Genomic DNA, 13471 nt, shown 5'->3' with positions numbered 1-13471 from the left:
TATGCCATGTGCCAACACTAATTTACTCTTAGTAAAGGAGGTTTTTCTGGGAACAAAGAGAGGAAAGGTTTTCTTTCTTTTCTGTTATAACTCAAAACATAGTACATCTGCTGTGAAATTATGGCTAAACTCGTAAGTGTTAAGGTCAAGTAAAATGAAAATCAAGATTACAAAAATGGTACAAGACTTTCCGAACTATCAATAAAAATTAAACCTTTGATGCCTATTTCCGTTGAACTATCGATAAAAATTAGAAATACATAATTGTGGTTAACGAAAACAAAACACACAACCCTTCCCCAAAAAGAATCTGTCTATAACTCACTCAACTACTTTTAGGATTCTCCTTTTACGTAGTGGCTCAGTAGTAGTACTACCTGGGGCGCTGTGTTTTTTCCTCCTTTCTTCTTTTCTTCTCTGAGCTTCAGTCATGGTTCGTCTGAGAGCAGCTGCCTTGAATATTGGTTTTGGTAGATGCCTATGCCTGCAATCACCATTCATTTTTTACAGAATATACAAATATGAATTAGATCTCCATAACTGATTATATATATATATATATACTAGAAACAAGTAAAGTCGTTTAGGAAGCACAATTGCTTGCTCTATCTTACCTGACAATGCGCTTGACTTCAGGAAGGTGCTTGTACCGATTCTTAACAGCTTCATGATACTCATGTCTCTTCTGTTCTCTTGGAAGAAGCTGTAGTGCAAGCAACAAATGGTTCAAGTTTTGAAAAGCAAAAAGGACTTTGAACTAAAGAAATCAATGACTAAAATTTAGCCTCTTCCAAAAACTATTATCTAGTTTTTGAAACCTATAATGATTATGCTTGCTGTCTACTGTAAACTATATAAATGACAAACCTAAACACTCATAAAAGAAAAAGAAAAAGTAGTTATCAGGTCATATCAAAGTTAGGTAGACTCGGCAGTAACAGATGAGGAAGTCATATTAAAACAGGCCAACAATGGAAACATGAAGAGTGAAAGAGAATCTTACAACTCCCAATTGTTCTGATGCTTTGGCCTTCCAAAGTCTAAGGTTAGTGTCGTCGCTCCCAGAAATAACATAGCTTGCATCACAGCTGAACTTGACACAAAATACCCTGTATTCAAAGGAGGGTAATCAAGGTAGCAAAAGTAAGAAACAAAAACTTCTCAGGCTATAAGGCACAATTTTATTTCCGTTTTCTTCTGTCTGAAAATTCGAATATAAAATTCAAGGTATTAATTGTACAAGAAATGGGGAAGAATTTGATACTTCTTTTATATTAGTTTTCAATAAATCCACAACCAAAAAGTGAAAACATGGCTCATCAGAAAGGGAAAATGGTAAAAACCTTTGCATTCTCTTTGTATGATAAATTTCTCGGCTATGACCTCCATTATACTGGAAAATTCTTACCTGCAGTGAAAGAAAATTTTAATAAAAGACTACAATTCAATGATGAAAGGGAATATATTCATTAGCAACAGGGTACTCACAGTTCTATCATAAGACCCAGTCACAAATTCACGACCAGTTGGTGAATAATCAATATCCATCCTGAAAATGAAGGAAATTTGTTGCAGTAAGTTTCCATATTAATTCCAAACAGATGGACATTACAGGATGTGAAAAAAAAAAAAAAAAAAATCACTTGATTAATAATGGTTTCCCAACTTACACTGCAGAAACATGATCCTTATGCACACACTTAGCTTCATCCATCTTTCTAGCATCATAACTATAGCAGTTGCAGTCCTCATTAGCCTGCTTCGGCAGAGCATGATTAGAATCTTATTGTATAGAGGAGAAAAAACAGAATATATATTTATGGCGCACAAGAAACCAAAATAACAATCAATCATTCTATCAAAATAATTGTAAGGTCATATTAATATCGTAAAAGCTTTAAAATGATGCATGTTTGCAAAAGCAAATAACACTGCTAGCAGTGAATTAGCTACCAAAGTAAAACAATTCAAAAAGTGATCCGAGTGTCCAATATCAAGATATTTCATCCAAGATTATTCTAGATAAGACCTATTCCAATAACCTGTCCAACTCTCATAATAAAATTTGATAGTTAAACATCTCAAAACTTAACATGATGCATGAGATGATATAAAACAAATCCATTAATGGACACAACTGCCATAAATATACAACTTTTACTGAACAAGATTTAATACTGTTCTTACAGCAGTGAAGTTTATAGGCTCCATCGGGTTCCACGAAATGGAATTGTTTCTTGTCTGCCACAAGAAAAATACAAGTAAGAATAGCTACAGAAAGTTGCAAGAGTTGAGAACAAAATATTTGAGTTAAATGAACCCATAAGTCAAAAAATAAAAATCACAAACTGAAGACCAGTGAATATAATAATGTGCCATTAATACCCTCATTATAAGCTTTGTTACTTCTGATGACATTCGCAAATCATACAGGGTTATGCTGCGGTCGCTACAAAAGAAAACATAAAGAAAGTTAATTTAAAGTACAACTATACAAGATTAGAAATGAAACATATAATGATAAACAAACAAATGAAACATGTTTTCATGGCAATCAACTTCCTAAATAGCAGAACTCATTGTCAATTTGAAACCTCACTACATGTTTTCAAGTACTTTTGATTTGCATTTATAAGATCATAATTCATGGGATTGTTGAGCTTGCTTGATGATAATTTGATACTTAAAACAATGTAATATTTTGCCTAAAAAGTAGACATATAAGATTATGGATGACCCTTTCTACAATTAGTAATCTCTGATTTTCATGATATTGACGAGTAGGACTCCTTAATCATTCCCATTTCCTGTTGAACCAAAATAACTGAACAGAAAACATAAGCTGGCATAGTACTTAAATTCTAGAACATATAAAGAGCAATGACATAATTATGGATATCCCATACGTTGCTGTTGTGGCCAAGACATTTGGCTCTCCAGGATTGAACCGTACAGAGATAACTGTGTCTGTTCCCCATTCAAAACTCCTTTCTGGAGCAGACCTATACATCAAAGATACATTGTCAAGGGAAGGGAGAATAAAGGAACTCTTTACTGGATAAGAAGAATACAAGGTTAGGTCACAACTTATTATGATTCCATATATGCACTCCAGCTCCAGCTGTGGCAAAACGATCACCATCCCACTGGTGATCAACAGCCCTGAAAATCAAAAAGTAAAAACTTTAAAATGCGATACTTAAAGACACACCCATATTGCATTTCACTTGTAAAAGTATGCAACATCTTCACTGGAATTATGTTTAAACGCTTACCAAAATGCATTCTTCCAAACATATTCCCCCAGTGGCTGGATGTATGATTTATAGCTAGTTAGAAGGCAAAACAGAAAACCCATCTAATGAAAACATATTACATTACTAAGTAGGCACTACCTCAATAGATTTATCAGATGAATCATATGATTCCGTGAGGGAAGAAACAGGTACATTCCAGAGCCTTACACTGAACAAAAATGGGGGGGAAAAAAAAAAAGTTCAAGCAAAATGTATAGTGGATAAAATCTTCAAGAGTAGATCTATGACCTTAAGTTCCAGCTTACGAATGATAATAGTGATATACAGATACACCCAAGAGATAGTTACTCACATGCAATCAGTTCCACAAGAAACAAGGATGCGTCCATCTGTAGATGCTGCTAGACCTCGGACAGCACCTCGGTGACCAGGAAATTGACAAACTGTCTTCCTTTTTTCCCATAAAGAAGTACATATATAAATTTCAAATAATGTCTAAAATAGCAATATAACCACCAATAAATCCAGAAATAATAGAAAATGACAAATTAAAGAGAAGAACCATGGATATCTAGTTCATTTCTCTATCTCTTCATCAATCTTTCATAAGTAAAAACAAAAGCTGATGGCAAAAGACAAGATTCAGGAAAAACCAAGAAGATGCTTCGCAGTTTTCCAGACCCAAGCCTGTCCCACATTTATCTTTACCGACCAAAGTCTATTTACAGTAGATATTGATGAAGCAAGAAGCCTTCGTCTTAGAGGATATGATAATATGTTAAAACACATATAATAAGCATGTACATGCAACTTTTACAGCTGAATATACATGTCCACACCCATAAGCATATAATGCACCTAAAACTACTCCATGTAAAGTAAAATGCATAAAACCAAGAATCTAAATTGTCCTATAAAAGAGGAAAACTCAAGTCAGCGGTACATGTAATTACCTGGAAGCTATGTCCCATAGACGAATATCTGCAAACACAAATACACAAGCATTTTCGCAGTCAGGGAAATTCAACTTTTTGAAGTACGATTTTCAACCCAAAAAAAAAAAAAAAAAAAAAAAGTTGCCGTAATAGCAAATATGTAATGGGGATGAAACCAAAAAGGCAACAAATTGGTCCAGAATAAAGGCGCAATTGTACAATGCAAACTTAAGACTACATTTTTGGTACAAAGTAAACCAAAAAAAGTAAGCCACCCAGCGTTCATCATGGCAAATGATAGAACCACAAGAAATTAAATTAGATTATTGGATAGCATGACACTATATATTTGCGCACTTCATTTTTATCGTACTAAAAAGCAAAACAAAATCTCTCCATTACGCATCTTAAACAACTACTTGGCATCACTAAACAGAGAGGAGGCGAAAAAAAAAAGCATCGATTTTTTTGTTAAAAAAAAAGAAAAAAAGAAAAAAGAAAAATCAAAATACCTCCATCCATTGAACCCGAAAATATTCCTTTTAAGTGGTTCGGATTCTTTGCCATGCAGGAAACAGCATCTACATGCCCATCCATAGCTCCAATAAACGGCCTTGCAAAAATCTACATTACCCATAAACCAAAAAAAAAAAAAAAAAAAAAGAAAAAAAAAAAGCGAAAGCCATCAATCAAAGAAGCAAAAAAAGTAGAAGCCCAAATCTCCAAATATTGAATGTAATCCAAATCAAAGCCCAAAAATCACCTTCTCCAATTTGGCAGCGTTTAGAGCCCTGACATACTCGACGGCTTTCTCTTGGGTCCGGATGTTGGGGTCGTAATTACGGAACACCCTCTAATCAAATTGAATGGGAAAAACAAAAAGAAAATCTGAGATATAATGAAAAGAAAAAGTAGATTTTGGGTTGAAGAGGGAGTGAGAAATAATGGGTAACCTGTAAATCTCCACTTCGTTCTCGAGTAAAGTCTTCGGTGGAGCGAGAGATTACTTTGACCTTCATTGTTGCTGTTTCTGCAGATTCTCTGCTCTGCCTTTGGGATTCTTCGATAAGAGAAGAGAAAGGCTGGTACTTCGTTAGGTGCCTAAAACCCTTACACAGAAAAATAAACCCTGCCCAAGAACTATAAGAAAGAAAGAGTGTAAAACATGAAAGAAACGGAGTCAAACTTTTTACCCCAAAAAAAAAAAAAAAACAGAGTCAAAATTTTAAATTCATTATTTTTTTTTTTTTTATATTGAATCAATAATTAAAAAGAAAAATATTTTTGTTGGTGAATAAATAGCAATTTACTTAAAAGGGCTCCAATTTGAGCTTTTTACAAATAAATAAGTAAATGGGATAACTATATTTTTACCCCACCGAATTATGCAACTTTATACCGCGACACCAAAAAATCCTTCAAATTGCCTTCCTTTTTTTTTTTTTTTTAAGAATTTAAATAGCCTTTTAAATTATTTTTTTTTTTTAACAATAATGTTTGATAATATATGTTGATAGATAAATTTGATAAAAAAATTTAATTAAAAATTAAACATGACGGCCAATGTAATTATTTAGAATTTGCTAGATAATGTTACAAGTATTAAATTTGTTTACCATATTTTAATTGGATAACACAATAATAATTCTTAAAAATCATAAAAAATAAAATTAATAAAATAATACTAAATTATTTTGATATCAAACATTTATTTAATAAATTTTGATGAATCTAAAATTATAATGTCAAAAATATTAATAATTTTGGGATAATGTTAAAAGGGTTTTACAATTTAAGGGGCTAAATGGAAAAAAGTAGAACAGTTTAGGAGGTGAAATGTAATTATACAAAGAGGAGGCACGTGAGAACTCATATCCTCCTCGGCCTCTCTCTCTCTCTCTCTCTCTCAGCCACTACCCACAGAGAAGAAGAATACTTGGTTCCCACGAAATCCAACGAACTTTCTCTCCGTCTGTCTACTCTGTATTTGTCGAAGAATGCTCCAAAAATAAAAAAATTAAAAAAAAAAATCTCAAACCCTAAAACCCATTCAATGCCCCAATTCATAATCCTAATTCAATTCCCAAAACCCTAATTCCCTAACCAATTTTCTAACATTCTTCAATTTAAAAAAAAAAAAAAATTGAATCTTTCCCAAACGGGTCCAAATGGACGACAATTCGTCGTCTTTTCCGGACCACAAGCTCTGCGGTTTCCTTTGTGCTGTTCTCACTCTTAATTCCCCAATCCACTCCGATACGTTACGTTTCGGCACTCGCTTTCGAATCTCCCGAGAGAACTCCGAGCTCGGATTCAGGTCCCATTGTGGCGTCGTTTTAACACCCGTTGGTTCAGTACCGAAATCAGTACTACAGGAAGTTCATGATTCGGAGCAATGCGAGGCTGTGGAAAGCGAAATGGTGAAGAATTCCAATGGGAATCGCAGAAATTCCATGCGCAAACTGGGGATTAAGAGGAAGAGGAGCATAGGGTTGGTGAATGGAAGTATAAGCGTGGTGCACCAGCTTCATGCTTTGGTGATGAACAAGTGCTTAGCAATCGATGCGAGGATGGTTTGGGCCGAAGTCGTTGATGGCGGCTCGGAGACCAGGGCAGTGTTGCTGGTTGATGTGTATCTTCCTGTTGCATTGTTGGCTGGATGGCAGTTTCCGAAATCCGGTTCGGTTGCCGGTGCCTTATTCAGACACTTGAGGTTCATTCCAATTTTTCTCTAGCATTCCTTTTTTGCTTAATCTGTAGAATATATTTGCTTTTTAACATAAATTTGTTAGATTAATGAGTAAAAACCTTTATGTGCAATGGTAAATTTGGTAGCTTTAGTCTATACCGGGTAGAATCATTGGCTGGCAATCTTCTATTGAGAGAACCTGGTGCTATTACAGCAATTGGGTTTATGCCCAATATGTGGTCACTTGGTTATGCTGGTCTACGTTATCACTTGGACCCATGTCATTAAACCTGAGTTGACCTATTGATTTTGTGGATATAAACTGGAATTTTTTATTATTTTTTTTTTTTTGGGGTTATTTTTTTATTTGTGAAACTGCAGTTGGTTGATTCAGGTTCAATGAAAAAGATTCGACATTCACCTAAATGTGGGAAACCACCTATACTTTCGGTTTCATCCTAATCATTTCAAGAACGTTTCTCTCTGCAGTTGTGACTGGGGCGAAAGAAGCTCAATGCTTGCCAGTGAAGATTATTGTAAAGCTTGTCTCGGAGCTAACAGGGCCTTATGGGATCTCTCTGATTGTCATGTTCTGAGATGTAAGCTGCATCATAGTGTTACTGATTCTTCAAAGAAAAGGCTGTTTGAACTTCATGAAATTTTTAAGAGCATACCTAGTGTGACCAATAACAGACATCCTGATTATTCTTCTAGAATACAACCAGAAGATGACTGTTCTACAACTGGCATTTGGGAAGTATCTGATGACATTCTGATGAATATTCTAGCTACACTTGGCCCAATGGAGCTTGTTAGGGTTGCTGCAACCTGTCGCCATCTAAGGCTCCTGGCTGTATCTATCATGCCATGTATGAAACTAACGTTATTTCCTCATCAGCAGGCAGCAGTGCGGTGGATGTTACACAGGGAGAGGCATGCTGAAATCTTGCCGCATCCTCTATACAAGGCCTTGTCAACTGAGGATGGATTTTCTTTCTATGTAAATACTATTTCTGGTGAAATAGTCAGTGGTTTAGCTCCCACCATCAATGATTTCCGTGGGGGAATGTTCTGTGATGAACCTGGCTTAGGCAAGACTATAACTGCTCTTTCCCTTATTTTGAAGACACAGGGAACACTGGCCGGCCCACCTGATGGTGTACAAGTCACCTGGTGTACACATAATGGTAAGAGTTGTGGATATTATGAGCTAGAGGGTGATCATCTTTCCAGTGGTAATATGGTCCCAAGAATGAGGGCCGTAGGCCAGAAAGCTCAAAGAGGTATAGAGGAATTCAGCAATTACTCATCCAAAAGAGGCAGGCTAATTGTCCTTGATGCAAAAACTGCAGGATTTGATCTTCCATGTTCTGGTAAACGGGTCAAAACACCAACAGCTGCATGCTCTAACCCATCAATGCATGTGTTGCGAAGCACTAGGAGTTTGAATCACATCAAGAAAAATCTTCTTTTCACATTTGAAGGAGCATCTGACTCATCCAGGAAAACAAAGGGAGGGCAAAACTCTAGAAAAATAAAGAATTCTTCAGATGGTCAAGAAGTTGAGAGGTCGAAAGGACTTTCAAACAATTGCAATGAACCTGGAAAGGTTACCATGAATTACAAGCATGATGACACTTGGGTTCAGTGTGATGCCTGTCACAAGTGGCGGCAGCTACATGAAAGTAGTGTAGCTGATGCTAGTAGAGCATGGTTTTGTAGCATGAACACTGATCCTTTATTTAACAGTTGCAATGTTCCAGAAGAATCATGGGACAGTTGCCAGCCGATTACGTATTTACTAGGATTTCACACCAAAGGAACATCTGGAGGAGAGGAGCAAAATGTTTCATTCTTCACTAGTGTGCTTAAGGAACATTATGCCTTGATTAATCGTGTAACAAAAAAAGCTTTAACTTGGTTAGCTAGACTTTCTCCAGAAAAGCTTTCGCAAATGGAAGTGATTGGTTTGCGAAGTCCTTTCATTAGTACTTGTGTGGTGCCTGGTGAAGTTGATCATGGGTTTCACAAGATATTTCAAGCATTTGGTCTCAGAAAAAGAGTAGAAAAGGGTATTGTGAGGTGGTTTTACCCGCAAAATCTTGACAACTTGTGCTTTGATGTAGCTGCTCTGGAAATTGCTCTCTCTGTGCCATTGGATTCAATCAGATTATATCTGTCGAGAGCAACCCTCATAGTTGTTCCATCAAATCTAGTTGACCATTGGAAAACCCAAATCCAGAAACATGTGAGAGTTGGTCAGTTGCGAGTTTATTTCTGGACTGATCATAGAAAGCCTTCTGCACACAGTCTGGCTTGGGACTATGATGTTGTCATAACTACTTTCAACCGCTTAAGTGCAGAGTGGGGCCCTCGTAAGAAAAGTGTAATGATGCAAGTGCATTGGCTTAGGGTCATGTTGGACGAGGGGCATACCCTTGGATCAAGTGTTAGCTTGACAAACAAATTGCAAATGGCTGTCTCATTGATGGCTTCAAATCGTTGGATATTGACAGGCACCCCTACTCCTAATACACCCAACAGCCAACTGTCACATCTTCAGCCATTGCTTAAATTCCTTCATGAGGAGGCTTATGGACAGAATCAAAAGTCATGGGAAGCTGGGATTCTTAGGCCTTTTGAGGCCGAGATGGAAGAAGGACGATCAAGATTGTTGCATTTACTACAAAGGTGCATGATTAGTGCCAGAAAGACAGATTTGCAGACTATTCCACCCTGCATCAAGAAAGCCACTTTTCTCGATTTTACTGAGGAACATGCAAGAACTTACAATGAATTAGTAGTTACAGTGCGGCGTAATATATTAATGGCTGACTGGAATGATCCTTCTCATGTTGAGAGTCTGCTGAATCAAAGGCAGTGGAAGTTTCGGAGTACAACTATTAGAAATGTCAGGCTATCTTGCTGTGTTGCTGGTCATATAAAAGTGACAGATGCTGGTGAAGATATTCAGGAGACTATGGATATTTTAGTTGAAAAAGGTCTTGATCCCAGTTCCGAGGAATATGCTTTTATAAAGTATAACCTCCTATATGGTGGCAATTGTGCAAGGTAATATTTGGATTTGAGGTTCTTCATTCTTTTTTTTCTTTTCTTTTTTTTCTTTTAATTTTTTTCTGGAAAATATTTGTTTTAGTAATCATGGATTGGATTATCCTTTTAGATGTGAAGAATGGTGCCGTTTGCCTGTTGTTACACCATGTAGGCATCTTTTATGCCTTGATTGTGTTGCCCTGGACAGTGAAAGATGTACATATCCTGGCTGTGGTAACTTATATGAGATGGAAACTCCTGATTCACTAACTCGTCCAGAAAACCCTAACCCAAAGTGGCCTGTACCTAAAGATCTTATTGAGCTACAACCATCATATAAACAGGTAGGCATAGCTAACAACTGGTGTTTTTAATTCTATATTGCAAATAATGTTACTGATAAATACTATTTGTTGTTTTATGCAGGATAACTGGGATCCTGATTGGCAATCAACATCTAGCAGTAAAGTTACTTATCTTGTACAAAAGTTGAAAGCATTGCAGGAAGAAAATAGGGAGCTCTGTCGTCGTAAGGATGATAATAATGATGCTAATCACATTGAGGAGTCGCTTTCTCACTCTCAGATGAGCAACTTCGAAGTATTGGTACAAGAGGTTGATATGCCCACATTGAACTGCAAGACTCATAAAATAAGTGCGGACAAAGTTTTGATATTTTCTCAGTTTCTGGAGCATATCCATGTCATTGAACAGCAGGTAGAATGCTAAATATTGAATCTGTTTTTGTGATCTTTGTTGTGAAAGTGATAGATTTTTTACTTTATTTTCTTTTGCCAGTTAACCATTGCCAGTATTAAATTTGCTGGTATGTATAGCCCAATGCACTCTAGCAACAAGGTAATCATTTGTTTTTTGGCACCCTTCTGTAATACCTTTTGGTATGTTTTAATATCTTGGTTAAGTTGCTTTCATTTTTCCAGATGAAGTCACTGGCCATGTTCCAGCATGATGCAAGTTGCATGGTGCTCTTGATGGATGGAAGTGCTGCACTGGGTCTGGATTTGAGCTTTGTGACACATGTATTTTTAATGGAACCAATATGGGATAGAAGGTAGTCTTAACATCATGCGCATTTTTATATCATTTTATTCTGTTATACAGTTATACCATTCCACAAAAGTTTTTTTTTTTTTTTTTGTTTCTAATATTGGAAAGGAAATATTTTCACCTTCTGCCTTGTGGTTGTATTGGTTGGAACCTTATCAGCATGGAGGAACAAGTTATTAGTCGTGCTCATCGGATGGGTGCTACTCGTCCTATTCAAGTGGAGACTTTAGCAATGCGTGGTACAATTGAGGAACAAATGTTGGAGTTCTTACATGTATGCACCTCCTTTATTGATTTTTTTTTTTTTTTTTTTTCCTTCCCCCAAACATCATCCCACCTTTTTGAATTTTAGCTGCATTTGTAATAAATTATCTTGCTTTTCATATGGGGTAAGGTTTATTCTTTTTGTAAATAAATATTCACTAGCCTGTAATTTGTATTACTTTTTATTTCATTATATGAGCTAATTTGATTAACCTCTTGTGCCATATTTACATTGCCTAGTCCTTACTGCCTTTATCGCTGAGAGAGGGAGAGAATTATTTTGAATCAAGGATTATCTCTTACTTAGATATTGATAAAAATAAAAATAAAAAATCAATTCAAAATTGATAACAGAGGAAGGTTCTTTTTTCTTCATTTTTGTTCTCGTACCTCAGTTTCTTGATTGATTATCCCATCACCTTTTTCTCCTAAATGTTTCTGGGAATATTATTTGTTTGTTTTAAATCATTAATGTATTAAAATTTCCTCTTCATGTTCCTTAGGATGATGATGGGTGCAGAAGATTTTTGAGGGAAGAATTTGGAAATGTGGACAGCGAAGGGTCAAGAACGCATCGTTCACTGCATGATTTTGCTGAGAGTAATTACCTCTCTCGGCTTGGCTTTGTGCGAACAAATCATAAGATGCAATAAGGTTTGTGCATTATATGTTTAATTGTTTATTACATATTGCTAACATAATGCTATCACATCTTGATCAACAATTTCGCAGATTGAAATATCATCCCTTCATCATGCATCTGTTATTATTATATTTTGCGGTCATATAAATGTATAGGACCATACATGCTGTGCTTGTTAAGACATTTAATTAGGATTTGCGTATGTAGAACCTAATTAAATGTCTGAACTTGTAATTTCCACTAAGTAGTCCTTGGATTTTAGTTCAATTGGACAGCAGAAAAGGAATTTGGGTTTGCAAAGGAACTGATTGCTTATGAATAGTGGCTGTAATCTGCAAGAATACTAAAAGATGGAACAAAACTCTAATGTGGCTGACTAACTGTAGCTGTTTTATGTCTTTTTAGAAAACCTATCGAATGGATTAATTGCCCCTGGTTCTCTAAACTGCTATTTAGCATGTATTGATTTTGTTAACTCATCATAATCTATCATTGTTTTTTCACTTGGGTCACAGGAATTTGGTAGCTTGTTGGATGGTTACCGAGAATCACCACTTTTGTTACTTAGACCTGCTGTTTAACCCGCCGCGGTATAAAGATTTAATTGATCCAGAAGTATGGACATGATTTTTAGTATATGATTATTTTGGAAACAATTAGTGTCCTAGAGACGATACCAAGGAGATGGAAATCATGCATGTACATTTGGTAGCTTGCATTTTGAGAGCATCTTCTGGTAAATTTGTTGATTGAGATTGGTGTTAAATGTGCCAATTTCAAAATCTTATTGCTGATGAAGAGTTGAAAAATAGTTTATTTTTGGGATTTTAAGGAAAAGGTGTTGTAATTGTATTGGATGGAGGAGAGGATCATGTATAGAATTCTTTTCAACTATGGACGAATTTCAAGAAATAATTTGTAAGATGTCTAATGCAAGTATTTGTGGACTGAATGTCTTATTTCGTCCATTGATTACATAATGCTTAAAATTGAGTGAATCGAATACTTTTAACAAATAAAGATTGTTTTTGCAGGATAATTCACGGGTAAAAACTACTGTTTGTTTTCTCTTTGGAATCCCTAAACCTGAATAAAAAATAAAAAATATATACATAAAAATACAACAACAAACAAAGTGGATTAATAAACATAAAAGGGAAAAAAGAATAGGAGTGTATTTTTGCAGTTGAGACTTGAAAATGTAATTGACATTATTACATTAATTATATCATAACGTGTTAAAAGAAATACCAAATTGGACAAATGAATTGTCAATTTTAATTGTTAAACAAATTTCAAAATGGATTAAATAGAAAATGAAACAAAACTTAAAAGTATATGTAAAAATAATTAATAATTATGAACAGGCAGATCCGAGGAAATAGAATCTGATACTTTTATAGCCAAATGCACTTTGGAAACACCGAAAAGATTGAAAATAAAAAATAGCAATAAATAAATAAATGATCAGCAAATCGAAAATTTAACTTGTGGTATTGAATAGTTGAAAAAATGGTAGGAAATGAGAAAATCTTAGCGCGTTACTCACATATGGATGGCA

At 35.4% G+C, this 13471-nt stretch overlaps 2 protein-coding genes across 2 annotated transcripts; one reads left to right on the top strand and one right to left on the bottom strand.

Moving 5' to 3' along the window:
• Positions 1-202: 202 nt before the first annotated feature.
• Positions 203-5356, bottom strand: LOC107404734 (uncharacterized). Its single transcript, XM_016011726.4, has 17 exons — positions 5146-5356; positions 4956-5045; positions 4705-4816; positions 4211-4238; positions 3610-3708; positions 3396-3465; positions 3276-3310; positions 3088-3162; positions 2907-3002; positions 2386-2449; positions 2188-2241; positions 1671-1756; positions 1489-1549; positions 1344-1408; positions 1004-1109; positions 615-703; positions 203-484 (listed from the first exon to the last, which is right to left on the bottom strand). Exons 1-17 carry the CDS (start codon positions 5209-5211, stop codon positions 322-324), a joined length of 1359 nt encoding a protein of 452 aa, XP_015867212.1. The 5' UTR covers positions 5212-5356; the 3' UTR covers positions 203-321.
• A 735-nt stretch (positions 5357-6091) lies between these two features.
• On the top strand, positions 6092-12862 carry LOC107404731 (F-box protein At3g54460). Its single transcript, XM_016011724.4, has 9 exons — positions 6092-6905; positions 7371-9953; positions 10066-10279; positions 10362-10652; positions 10734-10793; positions 10877-11007; positions 11163-11277; positions 11771-11921; positions 12426-12862. Exons 1-8 carry the CDS (start codon positions 6361-6363, stop codon positions 11918-11920), a joined length of 4089 nt encoding a protein of 1362 aa, XP_015867210.2. The 5' UTR covers positions 6092-6360; the 3' UTR covers position 11921; positions 12426-12862.
• The last annotated feature ends 609 nt before the right edge of the window (positions 12863-13471 follow it).

This window comes from Ziziphus jujuba, chromosome 8 (assembly GCF_031755915.1).
Source record: "Ziziphus jujuba cultivar Dongzao chromosome 8, ASM3175591v1".
In the NCBI taxonomy this organism is placed as follows: domain Eukaryota; kingdom Viridiplantae; phylum Streptophyta; class Magnoliopsida; order Rosales; family Rhamnaceae; genus Ziziphus; species Ziziphus jujuba.
This window is presented reverse-complemented; position numbering and strand designations above follow the sequence as displayed.